The sequence below is a fragment of the Fusarium falciforme genome, chromosome 14 (genome assembly GCF_026873545.1).
Source record: "Fusarium falciforme chromosome 14, complete sequence".
NCBI lineage: Eukaryota > Fungi > Ascomycota > Sordariomycetes > Hypocreales > Nectriaceae > Fusarium > Fusarium falciforme.
This window is the reverse complement of record NC_070557.1, coordinates 787516-807778: the sequence shown is the minus strand read 5'-3', so window position 1 is coordinate 807778 and position 20263 is coordinate 787516. Positions and strand designations below refer to the sequence as shown.

At 37.6% G+C, this 20263-nt stretch overlaps 4 protein-coding genes across 4 annotated transcripts; all 4 read right to left on the bottom strand.

Moving 5' to 3' along the window:
* Positions 1-10335: 10335 nt before the first annotated feature.
* On the bottom strand, positions 10336-10866 carry NCS54_01507500 (Hypothetical protein; the record flags this gene model as incomplete). The annotated part of the gene is made up of 1 exon (XM_053160187.1): positions 10336-10866. The coding sequence occupies one exon, from the start codon at positions 10864-10866 to the stop codon at positions 10336-10338; it is 531 nt and encodes a 176-aa protein (XP_053016162.1).
* A 1341-nt stretch (positions 10867-12207) lies between these two features.
* Positions 12208-12696, bottom strand: NCS54_01507400 (Hypothetical protein; the record flags this gene model as incomplete). Its single annotated transcript, XM_053160186.1, has 3 exons — positions 12208-12319; positions 12370-12451; positions 12507-12696. 3 exons carry the CDS (start codon positions 12694-12696, stop codon positions 12208-12210), a joined length of 384 nt encoding a protein of 127 aa, XP_053016161.1.
* A 1126-nt stretch (positions 12697-13822) lies between these two features.
* On the bottom strand, positions 13823-15292 carry NCS54_01507300 (Hypothetical protein; the record flags this gene model as incomplete). The annotated part of the gene is made up of 1 exon (XM_053160185.1): positions 13823-15292. The coding sequence occupies one exon, from the start codon at positions 15290-15292 to the stop codon at positions 13823-13825; it is 1470 nt and encodes a 489-aa protein (XP_053016160.1).
* A 2934-nt stretch (positions 15293-18226) lies between these two features.
* NCS54_01507200 (FAD-binding-2 domain-containing protein) lies at positions 18227-20014 on the bottom strand (the record flags this gene model as incomplete). Its single annotated transcript, XM_053160184.1, has 1 exon — positions 18227-20014. The coding sequence occupies one exon, from the start codon at positions 20012-20014 to the stop codon at positions 18227-18229; it is 1788 nt and encodes a 595-aa protein (XP_053016159.1).
* Between the last annotated feature and the right edge of the window lie 249 nt (positions 20015-20263).

Below are 20263 nucleotides of genomic sequence, written 5' to 3'. Positions count from 1 at the left end.
GAAAGGAAATAGATTACCTATAAAACTAAAGACTAATAAAAAACAATTAGCTAAAAAGACAACTAAGACCTAAGAGCTAAATAAGAATAGTAATACCAGGACTAGCTAAATAGCTAGGATAATATATATAACTATAATATATATAATAATAGTAAATATAAATATAACTATATTATATACCTTTTTGACTAGGAGAAAGAATTAGCCTAAAGAATTAGCTGCTATGTTAATAGTAAACTAGAATAACTTAACTAGTAATAAGAATAATAAAACTAGTACTTAAAAAACTAGATACCCCATCCGGCATAGGGCAATAAATAGATAAATATAGGAAAGTATTACCCTAGAAGGCCTTCTACTCTATAAATAAAGCATATAGACGATAATACTAAGAGCTAAAAGTATAAGTTAAGGGAGAATAATTAAATACTTTAGTGGATGGTAGAGCTAGGTAGAATTATTTTAATTTAATAATAGTAAATAAGCTTAAGTTATTATAAAGATATAAATTAATACCTTACTTAGTTATTAACCTAGAAAAAACCCCTTTTAATTATAATAATTGAGTTATTAATTATAAGATTAATTATTTTAAGGTTTTTATTAAAGGAAAGCATTAAGAGATATTATTTAATATTATATTAAATAAGTAATATAACCTTATACTTAGGTACTTATAGATATAATAATATAACTTATATTTTAATCCGAGAATTAGCAAAGTATTTTTTTTAATAATAAGGCGCCCTTTATAATATATAATAACTTAGAATATATTATAAGATCTTAAACTGTTACTAAAAATACTAGAGAAATTAAATAGGGCTAAATATAAAATACCTTATTACCTAAAGGGATATAATATAAATACTATAATAAATAAACATAATAAAATTAATAAATAATTATATATATTATATAATAATTCTATAAATTTAAAGAAAACCTTAAATAAGCTAAGAAGATATTAGAAAAAGAATAACTTAAGAATATTTTAATATAATATTATATTTATAAGAAACTCTTTATAAAAAAACTTAAAATAAGGCTATTAGAATATAGATATTATTACCTTAAAATTAAGTTTATTAATAAGAAATAACCTAGCTTTAATAAACTTTACTTATTTAATAAAATATAATTATTAATATTAAAGAAATATATTAAAGTTATATTATAAAAAAAATATATTAAAAAAAGTAAGTTATTTATTAAATACCTTATTATATTTATATTTAAAAAAAAATATAAAGCTTTAATTTTATATTAACTTTAAAATACTTAATATTATTATAATTTAAGATTATATATTATTATTTCTTATTAATAAGTTAAAGAATTAATTTTATAAAATAAAGTATTTTATAATATTTAACCTTAAAAGAGCCTATAACCTTATTTAAATTAAAGAAGAATATAAATAAAAAACTACTTTTTATATTAAGTATAGATTATTTAAGTACCTTATTATGCCTTTTAGACTTATTAATATATTTATTATATTTTAAGAAATACTTAATAATATACTATAAGAATATCTAAATATATTTATTATATATTACTTAGATACTATTTGTATTTTCTTTAAGGTAAAAGAAAAATATATAAAATATATCTATAAGGTATTATAAATACTATAAAATACTAAGTTATTAATAAAACCTAAGAAAAGTAAATTTTATATCTTAGAAGTAGAATTCTAAGGATATATTATCTTATATAATAAGATATATATAGACCCTAAGAAGGTCTTAGTAGTTAAGGATTAGAAAAAACTAATTATTATTAAAGAAATATAAGCCTTTCTTAGATTTACTAATTATTATTATAAATGCCTTAAAGCATTTAGGAAGACAGCTATACTATTAATAGAACATATAAAGAAAAATATATCTTTTATAATAAAAATAATAACTAAGTAAGCCTCTAAGTAAATTAAGAAACTTATCCTAAGTAAACTAATACTTAAGATATTTAACTTATCTTAATTAATTAAACTTAAGATAAATACCTTACATTTTGCCCTAGGCGCCTAGCTTAAATAATAAGATAATAAAAGACTTTTATACCTTATTATATTTTACTTTTATAAGCTATATAAAATAAAACTTAATTACCTTATTTATAATAATAAATTCCTTGTAATTATTAATATATTTAAGGAGTTTTCATATTATTTTATTTAAAGCTAATACTAAATTAAGGTATATATAGATTATAAGAATATTTATTATTTTACTAAAATATAATAACTTAGTAGATAATAATTATACTATGCTAAATACTTTTTAGAATTTAATTATATTATTATTTATATTAAAGGAATAGAGAATAATAGGGCTAATGCTATTAGCTAATAACCTAACCTAGATACTAAGAATATTAATATAAAAGAATAACTCTTATAATTTATATAAGAAAAATACCTTAAATAATAAATAATTACTTATATTAAGTAATAAATATGATTATATTACTAAATAAATAGATAGAAAAAAAATTATTATCAATATTACTCTTAGAGAACTTAGGAGACTTATAATTAGATAAGTAAACTAAGTAAAAAGCTAATAAGGAATAATTATATATTAAAAATATATTTTTATACCCTAATAATATATAGAAGAATTTATTAAATATTACTACTAGACTATAAAATATAATAAGAAGCTAAGAGATAGAGATTTTTAGGAAATTATTTATTAATATTTTACTTAGGAAGACCTTAGTATAGGACTTAATAATTATTTATATTATAAAACCTATTAAGAAAACTAATAGCTAAGCCTATAAAAGAAGCTTAATACTATTTACATAGTAAAATAAGGTAATTTACTCTTATAATAAATTAAAGAATATAATAAATAGCTCTTAGATAATAAGAAAAATAATAAGTAATAAATATTAGAAGAATTATAATATAACCTTATATGCGAAATATATAGTTATTAGTTATATAGATATTAAGGAATTAATAAAACCCTAAAATAAGTTAAGATAATATTTATTTTTTCTAATATATAAAAAAATATTATAATAGTTATTAAATAATACGACCTTTATATAAAAGCTAAGGTATAATACTATAAACCCTATAGAAGACTATAACTACTATTAGTTATAAAATATCTATAAGATTTTATTATTATAGATTTTATTATTAAGCTACCCTTATTAGAAGAATTAATTATTAAAAACTTTTATAGTAATATTTTTATTATTATAAATAGACTTATAAAAAATTTTTATTTTATATTTTATAAAGAATTAATAATAATAAAAGAATTTATTTACCTTTTTTATTTTTATATTACTAAGATATATAGTATATTACTTAAAATTATTATAGATTAAGGATTATTATTTACTTTAAAATTTTAGTAAAGCCTTATAGGATACTTAGGAATTAATTATAAACTCTCTATAGTATAATATAAAGAGATAAATAAATAAACTAAATATATAAATTAGATATTAAAATAATACCTTTAATATTATATTAACTATAAATAAACTAATTAAGTTAAAACGCTATTAGTTATATAGCTAGCTTATAATATAGCTATAAATAAAAGCATAAAGATTATACTAACCTATATTAATTTTAGATTTATACTTAATATATATTAATAAATATAAGATATTATTATTAATCCTAAAGTAATCCTTACTAGTAACTAGCTAAAGAACTTATATAAAGAAATAAAACTTAAGTTTATTAAGAATAAAATAAAAAATTATATTAATAAGAAAAGAATTAAGGGATTAATCTTCTTAGAGGGAAATATAGTCTTACTTGTAATAAAAAATATTAAAATAAAATAATAAAATAAAACACTTAATTATAAGTATATTAGACCTTATAAAATTAAATATAAAATCTTAGAATATAATTATAAATTAGACTTACCCCTTAAGGTTAAGCTTTATTTAATCTTTTATATTTTAGTATTAAATTAGCTAATATTATTATTATTAAAACTAGTAATAAATTAAAAGCTAAAGTTAATAGACTAAAAGAATATATTATAAAAAGTATTCTTAATATAAATAAAATTAATAATAAAATAATATATTTTATTAAATAAAAAGATTACTTAGACTTAGAAAATATATAGAAACTCCTAGAATACCTTATTAGTATATAATACCTTTTAAAGGACTTCTACTAATAATATTAGAGAAAGGAATAAAAATAGCATTTTAATTAATAATATATATAGCACCTACGAGCTATATAGCTATTATAGCCTCTAATTTTACTTTCTTAGCCTTATTTAATGTATTTAATAAGTTTAGACCCTAATATATTATTTTTATACCTCGCTTATAAATTTACTTCTTTTAGCGATATAGATATATTAGGCGGGAAAGCTACTTATTTACTTACTATTATAAGGTAATTAATTCCTTCTTAGCTCTTTCCTTTTTAAGCTTAAGATAATACTTTTTAGCTATAAGGTAAGATATTATTAAATAGGTTAATAAGAAAAAAAATACTAAGATAAATTATACTTACTAATAAAAACTAATATTCCTAAGTTATTATAAGTATAACCTTAATAAATATATTCTAAATAATAAGATATACCTTTAAGTATTTTATATTATAGATATTTCTAGATATAATATAAATAAGATATAACTTTAAAACTTATTTTTTTAATTAATTTAAATAGTTAATAATAGTATATAGTAGATTAGGATTTTATTTTTAGTATATTATTAGTATTATTAAAATATTTCAGGAAGAAAGTTTTAATAAACTAAGAAAAGTTAGGCAATTAATTTTATAGGCCTTAAGGATAAGACCTAATAAAGGGGAGATATTATATTATAACTTAATAAAATACTTATTATATAGATAAAAAAGACCTTATTATTATTTATTAATTAAGGCATAATTTTTATTAAAAACTAAGTAATTATAATAATTACTTTATAATTACTTATATAATAACTTTAATTAATGCCCCTAGGATAGTAATTAGGAAGAATCCCCTAAAGTATATAAAATATACTTACTATACTTTCTTATATAGTAGCTACCTTAGCTATTAATATAACTTAGTTATACTTAATACCTTTAAGTATATTACTAGATATAATTTATACTCTCTGCCTTAGAGTATATAACTTGATTCTCTGCTAATATAAACCTAGCATAACCGGTTTATCCCTTAGGAAATACTACGATCGTCACACTAGTGCCCTAAGGGCCCTATAACTTAGCACCTATAATAACTAATAGAAGACCTCCCACCTTTTTAATATTATCCCTCGCAAGAAGAGCTTAAGCTTATTCTCGCAATTTACGCAATAATTAGCAGCTATAAATAGATTATTTAACACTCACGTTTATAATAGAGAGGCTCTAAGCGGCCTACTATTTTATATGCTTATAATTACTAGCGTTAAGGCTACTAATTTTTAATCCTTGCTAAAGAAAACTCGTACGAGCTATGGTATCTCCAACAACGTACTGAAGCCCGATTTTCCCACTATAACCACCGGCCCCGAGAGCCCCCTAGCCAGTAAAGCTAATAGCCGTAAGAGCCTTCTAGCCAGCAGAGCCAGCAGCCATAAGAGCCATTAGAGAAGAAATTGCCTACCTATAATAAATATTATATAGAAGGTTATAGAAGCGGCGCAAAATGCTATATTTTACGTGGTTAAGATAGCCCTTAGAGCACTGGAGGGAAGGAATTATAGTGGGCTATTGCTGACTAAGGCACAGGGGTGCAGTGTATGGGGCGGTGCACGTAGGGGCTGCCCTAGGTACCTGTTGGCTCATGTGGGCCAAGGCCCAGGCGAGCCAACCTAGCAAGCTAGGTTGGCCATAAAATTATGATATAGCTATAAAATTATGATATATTATAGGGCCCTAATTTCCCCCTTAAAAAGCTACCTTTTTTATCCTCTGAGTTTTAGAAGCTATTAAGAGTGATTTTTAAAGGTAAAAAGAGCAAGTTAAAGCAATTAGCGATGCCTAATATAATAATATTAATAATATTAATAATATCTATAATAAAAGCTATCGCCTAAGCCTCTAAGGCCGCTGCCTTTTTAGATACTTTGCTATATAAATTTAGCTATGAGATTATCTCTTTAGCCCCCCGGGCTAGCTTTTTATATAGCTCTTACTTCTATAATAATACTTTTAATCCTTTATATTCTTAATATATAGTATTAAGGCTATATTAGGCACGGCATAGAGGGGGGTTTAGATAGCAAAGATAATAGCTGCGGCGATAAGGCTATAATTAGCGGTAATAAGGGTATTTTAAGTAGGTATAGAAGAGGTTTAAATAGAGGGAGTTCCTTATTATTTTTTTCTTTTTTTTTTTTTTATTAATAAGAGCTAAATTAAGGTAGAAAGTAATGCTATTATTATTTCTTATAAGAATAATCTAGTTTATTGCGCTAGGAGGCTTGTAAAAGACTGAAAAATAGAGACTATAAAGTCTGAAAATAGTATAGGGTAGGTAACTAAAATAGGAGGAGAATAGGTAGAGGAATCAGTCCTTATAAAAAGCTGATTAGCTAGATAAGGTATCATAGAGCAATAAAAGTGGAGAAAATAATAGATAAGGTTATAAAGAAGAAGACCAGCTTCTTATAGGTAGTCTTATTGGTTGAATTCGTTAAAGATCTAAGAAGCTATTTCTAAGAGAGGGTTTATAGCTTATATAGCTAATTGATCGGAATCTATTAGCCCGATTCGGATAAAAGTTATACCGTCGGATAGCTCTAATTCCGGGCTTTAAAACCCTATTAGTTTTGCTAGAAACGGATAGCTTAAAGCCGGGCTATAGTTGGAAGAAGCTGAAACCCTTAAAGGTTTTAAACTAAGAGATTTAAAACCGGATAGGAAATACCGTATAGAAAGGCACGGCTTTATCGGCTTTATCGGGCTCTATAAGAGCCCTAAGTCCGAAGTCACGTGACCTTTCCTAAAAGGGTAATATTGCCTAAAAGGGGCATTATTGTAACTCCTTGATATCTTGCTTATCTAAGCACATAAGGCTTAGGTAAGCAAACTATAAGATAGCGCATAAGCTATACTATAGGCTAATAGAATCCTAGGCTTATATCTTATAAGCTTATTTTTCTAGAATTATATATATAAAAGACCTTTATAATATAGACTTTTACAAGGCTTTAGGGTAAAATTAGTATTATAAATAGCTTTATTAACTTCTTATAGTAATTATATATTTATTATAAAACTATTAGGCTTTTAAGAGAGGATTTAATATATAATTAAGTATTATATCTCTATAAAATAATACTTAATATCTTTTCTTATATATTTTAGCTACTAAGCCTATAATGCTTTTTTTTTTATACTATTAACTATAATCTCTTTATTTTACCGCTAAAGATCTTTTATCTTTTTTATTTCCTATATAATAAGGCTATAAGTAGACTAGATTTATGCCTTTTTTTTCTTTTTACTAGGTTTTAATAATAACCTCTTTTTATTACTTTTAAATCTCCTATAGACTAATATTATAACTAAAATTATTAATTAGTTTTATTTTTTTTTTCTTAGTATTATATCTCTTTTTAATTTAAGCCTAGTAATTATTAATATAAGTAATAATTATAGATTTAAGGATTATAGCTTCTATAATAACCTTATATATTTAATAGAGCCTAGTATATATTAGAGAGCTAAAGGTATTACTATAATACTCTAAGAGGTATTTAATAGTATCTATAGCGATCTAGAAGTAAGAGTTATAAGGAAGGAGTAAGGCAAAGACTAGGTTAATAGCCTGCTTTGCCTAAAGCTACTTTTTAATAAGGTATATTATTACTAGCTTAGGATTTAATAGATAAATACCTAACTTCTTAAACCCTAAGATAATATTATATATAATAAATCCTTTTTTAAAGACTTACTATTTTATAGTTTAACTTAGTAGTTATCTTAATATTAAAAGAGACTTATAATTTACCTAAAAGCTATAGATAAAGTTAGTATAAAAGAAGGAGATATTTCTTTTTTAAAGTTATTTAGTAAGATACTTCTAATATATATTCTTTAGTAACTAAAAAACTCTAATATCTATTAGCTATAATATATATATAAAATAAGGTAATAAAAGAGCTATAATAATATAAAACTTTATATAATATTCTTTAATAGTAAAGACTTTATATCTTATAAACCTATTAAAGATAATAAGGCGCTAGATTATAATATTAGGGGTATAAAAGATAAAAAAAATATTATATTAAATATGCTTATATATAGGATTTCTAAGGAACTTATTATAATTAAATTACTCCTTAAAAGTTATTTTATAATTTTATATTATAAAAGATTTTACCTAAGAATACTAATTAAAGTATATTATTTATTTAAGAATTATCTTATTATTAAAAAAAGCTATATTAGATTAGGCAAAGTAGATATTAGGATTAGTCTTTATATATATTTAATCTAAGGTTAGAAATATCTTAAAAATAAGCTATAATAATATTATATTATTTATAGCGCTACTTATATTAATAAGGGTATAAGTCTTATAGTTAAAAGGAAAAAAAACTTATTTTTTTATTTTTTATTTTATTTATATAATAAGGATTTTAATATTTTCCCTAAGGATCTTAATCTTAATATTAGCCTAATTAGTATTTTAATACTTAGAGGCGCTAATCTTATAACTCTAAATAATCTTAGTTAGGCTTTTAAATTATTATTAAAGGTTATAAAAATTATTAGCTTCTTAGGACTTATAAAATTATTTTATTACCTTAAGAAATACTTACTTAAACTTAAGATAATTAATATAAAAATAAGAATATTATATTTTATTAATTAGATTAATATTAGGATTCTTACATTAATAAAGGGTTATAGTAGTATCTTTAATTTTAGTTTTAGAGATAAAAAATCTTAATCTTTTTATCTATATAATAAAAGTAATAATAACTTTATCCTCTTTATCTATAAAGACTCGCGGTTTATTAACTTAATAAGGCATAGATTTAGTCTCTAGCCTTCTTATAATCTTCTAAATAAAGGCAAAAGAGGACCTAGGGTAGCATATATTAGCGATATAAAGTAAGAGTAGTTAAGTTATACTAGCGGAGGTACTATAATAGAGGCCCTAAGTATACCGCATATATAATGCTATGACTTCCTAGGTAGCCTTGAGATTTATATTACTTAGCATAATAAAGATAGATATAAGAGAGGTATTTTTTATTAGTTAGTATCGTGAAATATAGCTAAAATAGGTGATAATTATATATAAATAAGGATATCACTAAGTGCGGGGTCTATATTATAATTTTATAGCTATATTATAATTTTGTAGCTAACCTAGCTTACTAGGTTGGCTCGCCTGGGCCTTGGCCCACATGAGCCAACGGGTATTTAGATGTTTACGGAAAGCTCTCGGCAAAACTTTCCGCGACTCCCGCAGCATCACGTGACTCCGCGCAACTGTTGTTATGGGGACGACGCGACGCGTCTTTGATTTTAATGTTTCCACCTAACAACGATCATTCTACACGGACACACATCGACCCGCGGCGCAACCATTTTACTTTCCTCCTTCATAGGCGCCAGACAACTACCCTTCATCGAACATAAACCCCAACTACTACGCCCACCTAAGGTCGCCGCCACGAGCGGAGCACAGTCCCAGCCGCCCCACGTACCCTAACTTTGACCGCATGACACAGCATCCCCAAGGTTGTATCGATGAGTTTCAACACTGCCCTAATATTTCTGCTATCGAGTCTGGCGCCGCGCTTTTGGATGCGATCAATGGGCTGAGGACTCAGATGGACCAGCTATCTGCCCAGCTATCTGCCCAGTTCAACTTCGGCCTACGCCACAACTCTCGCCTTCTAACAGCCTTCATTGATTAACCATCAAACGTGACTTTTAGGGTAGAAATACACTCCTCCAACTTAATGCAGCCGACCCTGCCTGCAGTTGCGTCTTGTTGAGCATGACATCCACGAAGACAAAAACTAGAAAGTCCACGCCGGCAGCCTACGAGGTTTGCGTGTCTCACATCCCGTCGTTGGACAATTAGAAGGAATGCTCGGCCGCTAACAGCATCATCATATGCAACAGGTGAGACATTTCCAAGATCAACGCGTCCGATTCCGGTTAGAGAGATAGTAAAAGTATTTCTCACTACTAAAGTAAATCTGAAGTGGAATCTGGCTCTTTATATGTATCAAGTCCATTAAGGTATAAGTGTCAATTCCAAAACTAAGAAACCGTAATAGAGTCTATTTCTGGGTAACAAAAGTTAAACTCTCCATGAATTTAATAAGCGCAATAAGCCAAGAACAAACAAGGCCTCAAATCTGGAAAGCTCCCAGAGTAAGAGAGGATAACAGCAAGGCGCCAATAGCGAGACCCATCTTGCTAATGGACAGATGGGCCACTGTAGGAGCAGCGTTGTCGGTGTTGGTAGAATCGGCGCTCGAAGCAGATTTGGTACCGGAGCTGTCGCTGTCCTTATCCCCGTCGTCGTCGTCGTCGTCGTCCTTGTCGTTCGAGATAACAGTAGCCTTGGCAGTCGCAGGAATCTTGGGGTCGGCAGTGAGGGAAGTGCCCGTCGTGTTGGAGCAAAAAGGGGCCTCCCAAGCAGCGCCCTGATCCCACATGCACTTCTGCAGCTCATCGGTGGTCTGACCAAGGGCGACGCAATATAGACCACAGTTATCGAAGTAGCTGACAATCTGGGCGTCGCCGCAGCATTCCTTCATGATCTGAATGTGCTTCTTGCTGTAGGATAAACCGCAGGTGGCATCTTTGTTGGGAGTATCGTACAGGTTCTTGCAGGCCAAGGTGCTAGTGGCGGTCGCAGTAGAGGTGGTGGTTGACATGATGGCAACTATTGAATTGGTTTCAGGTCTTAGAGTGAAAGGGTTTGAAGAAAAAGAACATTGACGTAGAAGTTTAGGGGGGGATTAGAAGGTCCTGTTTTGTGGAAAATAAAAAGAGAGTGTCTGATTTTTAAAATGAGAGGGACAACATGTGTAAGGTTAACATATAAATACAGATGATTATCTAACATGACATTATTTTAGGCGCGTGTACTAATTTTCGAGAAGTCTAGGGCCTAATTTTGGCGACATGACTAACCCTCCAGTTCGAACTGGGGAACTCATCTCAGAGGGCCAGTAGGTACTATGCGCTTAGCTATTTTTAGTTCCACGCGGAACCCGAGGGTTGAGTGCGTAATGGCAAAAGACCAGGATCGTGGAACTCTACAGCCAGTATTGCCTGAAATGAAAGGGAAAATGTCACATCGTAAAATGGAGTTATGGCTTAATTACAGGACGTGCGTACAGACGTGTATAATCAAAAACAAGGTGTCGAACTGGCTGGTGCTCGTGGGCATGGTCAATAGCTTCACAGCTCATCCTCCGGGTTGATGAGATGTGAGGGCCGACGGGCTGGTCAGGTGATGGAGGAACTATCAATAAAAAGACGGTGTCAGCCTCGGCGCTCTCATAACGTTTGCCCTGGGGTAAATACAATGCAGCGAGTCTGAGCGAGGAGTGGATCCTCAACTCGGTCCAGTGTCAAGTTTTTTTATACCCTATACCTCGTTCCGGTGAAGAAAGGACGCACAGTAAATTCGTCCTTGCTATAAGGTTATCAACTGAATCTTCCCAGTGACTTAAACCACCTCAGATTGTGTATGACGTGGAATGGACAAGCTAAGCTCTCAATTATAAGGACCAGGCAGTAACGGCTGTAGCCAGAAGCTGGTGGCTTGATCCAAGAAGGTCGAGCTCGGAGCTCCGTGCATTTTTAGTTCTCACAACATGCACAAGTGGAGGCTGTCACTGTGGAGGAGATGCCGTGGCTTGGTATGTTGCACAGGCCGAAATTGACACTTAGTAATTTCATGGGGCTGCTACCGAGCTCAAAGTCAGGTGGTAGGCCGCACTTTATCCTTTGGTCATGGTCAGGGGGAAACATAGCTCCAGTGGTGTGTGCGTGCTATCAAGAAATGCCATAAACCCCAGGTTAGACTTTAACGTGGCGCTAAGAAAAGACCATTGACATCATAAAAGGACAATGGGGATGATATGTAGCGTGTTAATGAGAAGCGTAATCAGGTTTGTCTATGTACACGGCTACCTAACCCGTAAGGCTCAAGCAGGGCATTCGCGCTTGACTCTTTCATTCGCCATGGCGAAAACATCGAATGCCGCTTACTTGCGTCGGCAAGAGTAGCTGCTGATAGAGTCGTTGAAGGCGCCGTCGCCGTCAGCCAGGTTAGCATCCTCCTGGTTGGAGTACGACTTGCCGTTGCAGTTGTAGCCGCTATGTCCATGTCAGCAACATCCAAACACTTGGAAAACAGGTCAACTTACATGTACCAGGTGCACTTATACGCGCTCTTTGCTTGGTTCTTGATGGAGCTGATGCGGTCGTTCCATGCCTTGGGGAGGTTGTCTGTTTAGAGTACTCAGCAGCCAACACACACGCAGAAATGACCAGGCGGGCTTACGGCACTTATCCAAGGGAACACCGACGGCTCTGCACTCACCGTTCCAACGGATGTTGGAGCAGTAGAAGATGGAGGCCTGAGCCTGGAGCTTGTTGGGAGGAGTAAACTTGGGAACCTCCTCGGTCGGCGCGGCGGACACGGCGAGGGCCTGGAAGGCCAGGGCAGAGCAGAAGGCCTTGAAGGAGACCATTTTTGATGGTAGAAAAAATGTGTATTTTGGAGTCAAGGCTTGGTTGAGAGTCTGGAGAGTCTAGAGTCTTGTGGATGAAGAAGAGAAGCAAACCTCCTGCAGCGAGACCAGCCCTCTCTTATACTCGTCTCAAGAGCGAGCAGCTTCGCCCGCCATGAACTGATGATTCCTAACGCCCTGAGGCACCTCAGCTTCGGCTTCTGCGCCCACAGAAGGTTAGACAGGAAACCACAGGAAACCCCCTTCGCTCGCCAAGTGGGCTTGCAACCAACCGGCGACTCTCATTCACGGGACATTCATTCAAATACATACAGAACTAACAGTTCCAGCATGGATTCCTGAGCCTATCAACGACCAACACTTGGAGTTTGCCCGCACCCCCCCATCCAAGTGCCAACATTTCGCAGCAACACGGAGCCGGTTATTACCATGTAGATAGGGTGGCTTAGTTCTACTCTAGTAGACGCCTAGATGACCGTATTGCGAGACTCTTCACTGATATATAACACTTACAGCTTATGGAGCTTGAGTTTCAACAACGGGTAGAGAGTTGCAAGCGATCAATTCGAATAACTTACCAGCGTCAATACTCCAGGCACCCGTCTGGTCCGCAGAGGTGCACATTAGCTCATGCGAGGGTCGTCCCGCCAAACGGTGTCCACGAAGAGACAACATGCAACAGCCGGGGGGCCCTGCCCCTGAGGGATTTTCTTTTCCATTCGCTCCGCCGGAGCCCCTGCCCTTGAGGGTTCTTTTGTTCGCCTCCCCCCCGCCGGAGAGTCGTTGGTTGATGGGATAGCATCCCACCACTTGCAGTTATGAGCTCCCCTGATTGACCACATCGACGGGGGCCTGTTTTTGTGGCTGGTCTGTCAGAGAGAGATGTGAGTTTCAGCAGTCTCCTCCATGGCAGACAAGTCAGGCTCTACACGATCCTGGCGGCATACTACTGTTGTAATTCATCCCATTCTCATAGGTAGTTTGCAGATTGTAGCCATGACTCAGCTCATGACGTGCAAGTGTTGAAACTTTTAGTTCAACGAGCATCAGGATAATTATGATGTCTAATCTGGCCATGGACCGAGGCGCTATGAATTAACCAACCCTCAATATAATGCACTTGCCCCTAAAATGACCCCTTGCCATCCCGGAAAACCTCATCATACCAGTGAGCCTCAGCCTTGGCTTCGGCCGTCGCGTTGTTGTTGCTTCTACAGACCGTATTCCAGTCTGCCGGCTGCAGCTGCCACCTCTTCGTCTCCTTGTTCCTACCGAACAGTAGGGACGCCTTAGGCCCTCCCTCACCATACGGCCAGATCTGAAGGCTTCCGTTCTTGGCATCGAGCGTGGCGAGGGGCTCTATTGTGCCGTTGGCCTGCATCTGCACCTTGAGCAGATCCCGTAGATATGGGAAGTACCATGTTTTATCCCACCATGTTATTCGGCGATTTTTAAGACCATTCCTCCAGGCGTTATGGTGTATCGCTACGGGAATCGCTGTCGTCCAGAAGTCAATATATAGCGGCACTTCACCCCAGGTGAGGTCCTTCTTGGACGCGTCGGATAGCTTGGCGAGCGGGTTATCGGCCTCCCTGTAGATGTCTGTGGGAATACCCCATATCCTCGGTGGCGAGACACCCGCTTTGCTTGACTCTCTCTCTATGGCGCTCGGGTTGTCTATAGGCACAAAGTAGCCATCTTCCTCCGAGTAGCAGGTCGGGTAGAAGAGCTCTTGTGTGTAGTCAAGACCAAGGTGGTACTCAAGTTCGCTTGGTGACGGTATAACCGCCGCCTTGGTCCCACTAATGTGTTGTCGCCATAGCTCCTGCTCACCAAATACCTCAGCAAAGATGCCCTGATCACCACCGAGGTCCTTACTTGATGAAATCTCATCAAGATCCCTATCCATCTTATCCTTCACGCGCTGAAAATACCGACGCATATCGCCTATGGGGCCTATAAAGCTGCCGCTGTTGACAAACTTAGGCCGCATATATTTCCATCTCCCGATCTTATAGTCCGTAAAGAAGCCGAAGACGTTGGGGGGGAGAGGACTCTCAGGTAGATCCTGGCAGTAAAGGTTGGAGATGGTATCGCGTGGGGCGACGCAACCCTTCTGGGCCGAGATAATAATCGTCTGCAGTAGGCCCTTGTTGAAGCCGTACCTATCGATGAGTCGCTTGTTGGCTTGTTGATTGGTTTTGAAGTATCGATAAAGAAGGACGCTCGGAGGTAATTGCATCCAGATATCATGGCCGTCTAGCATTAGAACCAGATCGCTATCGCCCAGCCTCTCAGGTGCGTCTTGGCTCATTGCCCACTCGAGATAGCTGAGGGTACCTGTGATCTTGGCCAGCTGCGACGGACCAATCCCATCAGTATCGGTATGAAAGTCTCGTTTCCAGTTAACAAGAATAGGCGGGGGGTAACCCAAGGCGATAATACTGCTAACGACCTTACAGAGGTCATGGCTGGAGTCATCGACAGGGAGAATAATGGCGAATTTCCGTTCCCCAGCAGGGAGTATTTCAGACTCTAGAGAAGGAGAGTCGAGCAGTATTGGTGATCGAGGGTGCCAGATTCGGTCGAAAAGCATCTGATCGTGTGGTGGTTAACTCTCTATGACGATGAAGGCGGCAAGAGGCTAGGGGAGGATAATGTGTACCAGGTGATATAGAGTCAAGCTGACGGAGAATAGAATGAAGAGCAGCAGACATCCTCTCCGAGACCATCTCAGCTTTGGGCCATTGAAGCAAAATCTGGACCACGGCCGGACCGCGCTCAGAAGTGCAATGTATGAGGCCATGTGTGAAGGGGGATGCAATAAGTCAAGGAGCCCGGTCCTTGATGGGTTGACTGAGCCAGAAGACAGTTAGTCAAGGGTCAGAGCAAAATGTCGCATGGCAGAGGGAGCACAAACAACAGGCTGGAAATCACGCCAAAGAGCAACCGTGGCGCCTCATCCAGCACATATAGTTGTCCCAGCGTCCACGAATAAAGTAAAGTTGGTGGCTGTATGGAGTAGCTACCGTACTGTACGTGCTGTAGGTAGCACCCTCGCGTCGCAGCCCATCTCGGAAGAATGTCAAAAAATCGCCTTCAACGAACAGAGCCAGGGGCTCCGCGGTGCTTGACGTTTCTGCCTGTATTGATCGCCGTCTTGGATCACCCAAATCCTTGGTGCGGGACGAAGGGGTGCAGATAGTCTACGGCTTGCAACCTCTGATACATTAATTTGAGACCGATCATCTCATCCTCTGCAGCCATGATTGGGTGGTATGGGCCTTGGGCCATGATCGTTGTGGGCAACCTCGGCCGAGATAAGCCATGCTGGGCCTCCCTGTCACCCCCCTTCCTGTCAATCAACGGGCGACAATCTCTGGGTTGAGATCGGTGACTGTTGTTGATCTATAACTACCTGTCAGATGCCTGGCCCGTTTCTTCTCTGCCTCAGCCCTGCCAAGTCTGCAGGTGATTATCACAAAACATTCCTTTGCTATAATCAGACGTCTGAGGTCAACAGGAGCAGTCAAAGTCAAATTCACGAGCGGATGCCTTGTGCCACGGCCTGGTTAACGAAAAACAATGAAAGGGGGAGACAAAAAGCGGCCTCTGCCTCGGCCCACTGCAGACGACGGTCCAGACTTGAAAACACGGCTGGGACACGTCGCAACTGTTGGCTTGGCCATTTTATGCAGACAACCAACAACCAACAGTTGTTGGTCATCAGCGGCCAATGGCCGACGAAGCTTTTTCTGGCTGAGCAGTGACTCCCGATAAATTACCCTGTTGGCTTTTATCCTGGTCAGACCTCGGTCGTAGCTCATGCCTGGCAGTGGGACCAGCCACGTGCCCATCTCGAAGTTTCCTGTCTGAGAGATTGGCTCTTGATCCGCAATGAAGAGTCCACCCTGTCTTCTCCTGAGTACCTACTGAGAGTTGACCTGTCGAGTAAATATATAATTCGGCGGCAAGGTCACATGCCCCTTCAACAGAAATGGCTCACGGACCGTCTCAGAAATGTCACTTCTTCTCTTCTGTTGGTAATGCTATTGTCGCGGATAAAAATGGGACGCCAGGGCAGTGCCGCTCGGGGTTTGTTTAGAGTATCGTATAGCAAGAGCCTTCTACCCTGGGACGGAAATCCTTCCCGAAGCCCCTTGCAAAGCAAAATGTTTGATGTCATTTCCCCATGTGAGAACAACCCAACCCATGCACAGCATCGTATCGACTCAATGCATTGATTGGAGCCTGTGGGTTTTGCCACCCTTGCTGGCCTCTCTTCTGCAGTGCCCAATTAGCCATTCCAGAGCTCTCCCGCAGTTAGGCCTCTTAACAATATGGCTCTGGCTTGCAGCAGGCCAATAAACGGACTTGGACAGGGGTAGATAAACCCACCAGCTCTAATCGATGTCTTGAGTCAGATACGGTGGTGTTCGAGACCCAAAGGATGTCCAAAGATCTGCCACTAATGCCTCACGTAATCTCGACATAACTCCAAATAGACCCTTAAAAGAGAGAGAGAAAGAAAAGGTTACTCCGTACTGGCACCACAACTGTGTGGGGAGACCGGCAGTGACTTCTTCCATCAATCTGGGCAGCTCTGCCAGACCAGACAGGAACATGTCGGTGCCATAGCGCGCTGGCGTCGACGATCCGAGTCCAGTCGGCACTCTCTCCCAGGCCCCGTTGGTGGCCGAAACGGGGTTGCTTGCTTCCTGCACTTCGACGCCCACGCACACGCCCTCGTCATACGATATGCCTCATTCGTCCTCGAGCTCAAACGAGGTCCCGCTGCCAACCAACGTAGGTAGGTACCTTTGGCACAGATTTTTCCCCGAGCCGGACCCACACTCATCGCACCAACAAACGGCGTGCCTCCTTGTTGCCTCTGCTGAAAACCTTCAACCAACAGCTCTCGGTCGGTCAATCAACCATGACAATAAATTAAGGAAATGCATGTTAGTTTGACCGGCCTGATCACAAGCCCAAAATCACCTCGTTCAAAGTTTCCACGCCACTTCACCGCCGGTGTTGGGGCCCGGGTGTCTGTACGAGGCACCTTCGGTGCCTAGAGGGTGGGATGATTCCTTGCGGCCAAATAGCGACGGTTTGTGACCTTGGTTCCTTGGGACATGTAGTTGTTTATGCTAGTGACTTTGTGACTTTGTTATCATGTAGACAGGGTAGCTCAGTTCTATTCTAGCAGAAGCCAAGTTGACCATGTCGTGAGACTGTTCAATGTCACATGACACTGACAGTTGGGGGGCCTGCTCATTAGGGACTCAATGAAGGTCTCTAATCTTATGTAGCCCATTCTACGAGTTGAATATACCTATATGGGAAAAACAACCTTATCTCTAGCTGGCCTAAATATAGACCTAGTAGCTACAGAAATTCAAGGTATAGGGTAATCCTGACTATATGATTCATCAATGCTGTGTCTGACCTCCTTTAAAATCTCGATTTAATAATCGAAGCGAATAAAACAATATTACTACATACACAATATGCTCAGGCAATGATGGTTCTACCGCATACCACTCAAATTGCTAGCTGCGATATAACCATGTGTCATCGCCGGTCCTAGTGTTGATCCAGCACCCAGATACGTCCGTCCCATTATGCTCGCAGCTGTGTTACCGATAGCATATAATCCAAAAATCACACGAGAATTCTTGTCCAAAACACGCTGGAACTCATCGGTCAGGAGCCCACCCTTTGTTCCCAAGTCTCCAGGCCAAATCTTGATGGCGTAGTACGGCGCCCTGTTGAGGAGGCCAAGATTGGGATTGACTCCGGCGTTAGGATCACCAAAAAATTGATCATATTCGGAGTTCCCTTTGCCAAAGTCTCTGTCAATTCCCTCTCGAGACATGTGATTGAATCTCTTGGTAGTCTTGGCCAGGCCTTCTGGGTCGACCCCGATTTGTCTCGCCAACTCGTCGATGGTCGCAGCGCAAAAGATCCTTCCACTGGCTGAGGCCTCTTTGGACGGCTTCACACCGGCGAAAAGGCCACCAAGCATGTATTTGTTTCGGTGATTCGAGTCCATTATCAGCCAAGCGGGGATGGCCTTGACCTTCTGGTTTCTAGTGTATTGATCATGACCAGCATCGGTATATGACTGAGCCTCGTTCATGAACCGAGAACCGGAAGAGTCCACAATGAAGCAATGGGGTCGCGACCGCTCAAAAAGAGCAAAATTCGGCATACCAGTGACAGGGTCCATGATAGTTGGTCCCCACCAGGCATCATCCATGAGAGCTGTTGCTGCACCAAGTCGCATGCCCTCTTGAATAGCATCGCCCGTGTCTCCCTTGGGAGAGTTGGTCCACTCTGTGCTAACTGGCTTTGGCATGAACTGCTCTCGCATTGTTCGGTTGTGAGCAAATCCTCCAGCAGCAAGTATCACGCCCCGGGTCGCTCCGATGGTCATGAGGCCCTTGGAGGTTCTGACCTCCGCCCCTATTACCTCGCCCATTGGTCCCTGGACCAGTTTTGAGAGCCTTGTTTTCAAGCGAATATCCCCCTCCCCTTTCCTTAAGTTGAGGTAGAGAAGCTGTGCCACCAAACCACGTCCCATGCTTGTCAACCTCTGGCCAACAAGTGCTTTGGCGATGAGCGGAAGCATTCTCCGAGTTGCGTATACAAATGCGCCTATCGAAGACGTAAGGCGTGAGAATATCGCTGCATCGTTCGTATAGATGGCTGCAGGAATCCTGGAAGGCGGCAATTTCGACTCCCATGCTCCGAGCTTCTTGGCATTGAAAGCTTTGGACTCGATCGTTCTGCCACCGCCTTTACCCATTGCTCCCTCCATGGGTGGGTAATAGTCAGGGTATCCTTTGCTGAAATGAAAACGAAAGCCTTGCTGCTGGAGAAACTCGACCATCTTGGGCCCATAGGTGAGATAGGCATGTCTCTTTGTCAGAGAAGAAGCTGGCCCCACGTCACCTACGGCCTGCTCGAAGTATTTCAGAGCATCTTGTTCCGAGTCTTCAATACCAGCCGCCTTGGATACAGGGTTGCAGGGAATCCATAGTCCTCCGCCCGATATGACCGATGCACCGCCAATAGTCTCTTCTTTCTCAATGACGATGTTGCGCAAGCCGAGAGTAGTGGCTCGCAGGCTTGCCGTCAAGGCACCGGCTCCAGAGCCGACGATCAGCACATCGGTTTTCTCGTCAAAGATTGTCGGACGGAACTTGAGCGTGAGGTCCTTTGTGGTAGATAATAGTCGAGCATGTTGGCTGAGCACGACCCGATGAACATTGCGACCACTATATCGTAAGAGCGGTAAGCTACGGGACCCCATGGCCAATGGTAGAAGATGCAGAAAAAGGATAGGTGTCTCGAAAATGAAAGTTGGACACGAAAAGAGTCTTCGCATTCTCCAAAGGGCTTTCTAAGTAAAATATCATTCCCCTCTGGCTCTGCCCTTGTTTCTAGTAGAACCTTATTCTTCAATCCCCGGATCTAACGGACAGCGTACTCCAGCCAATCACGGCACTTTCGGAGTCAGCGTCCATGAGGTCGAGCGGGAATCGTGTTTTGGTCGGGTCGC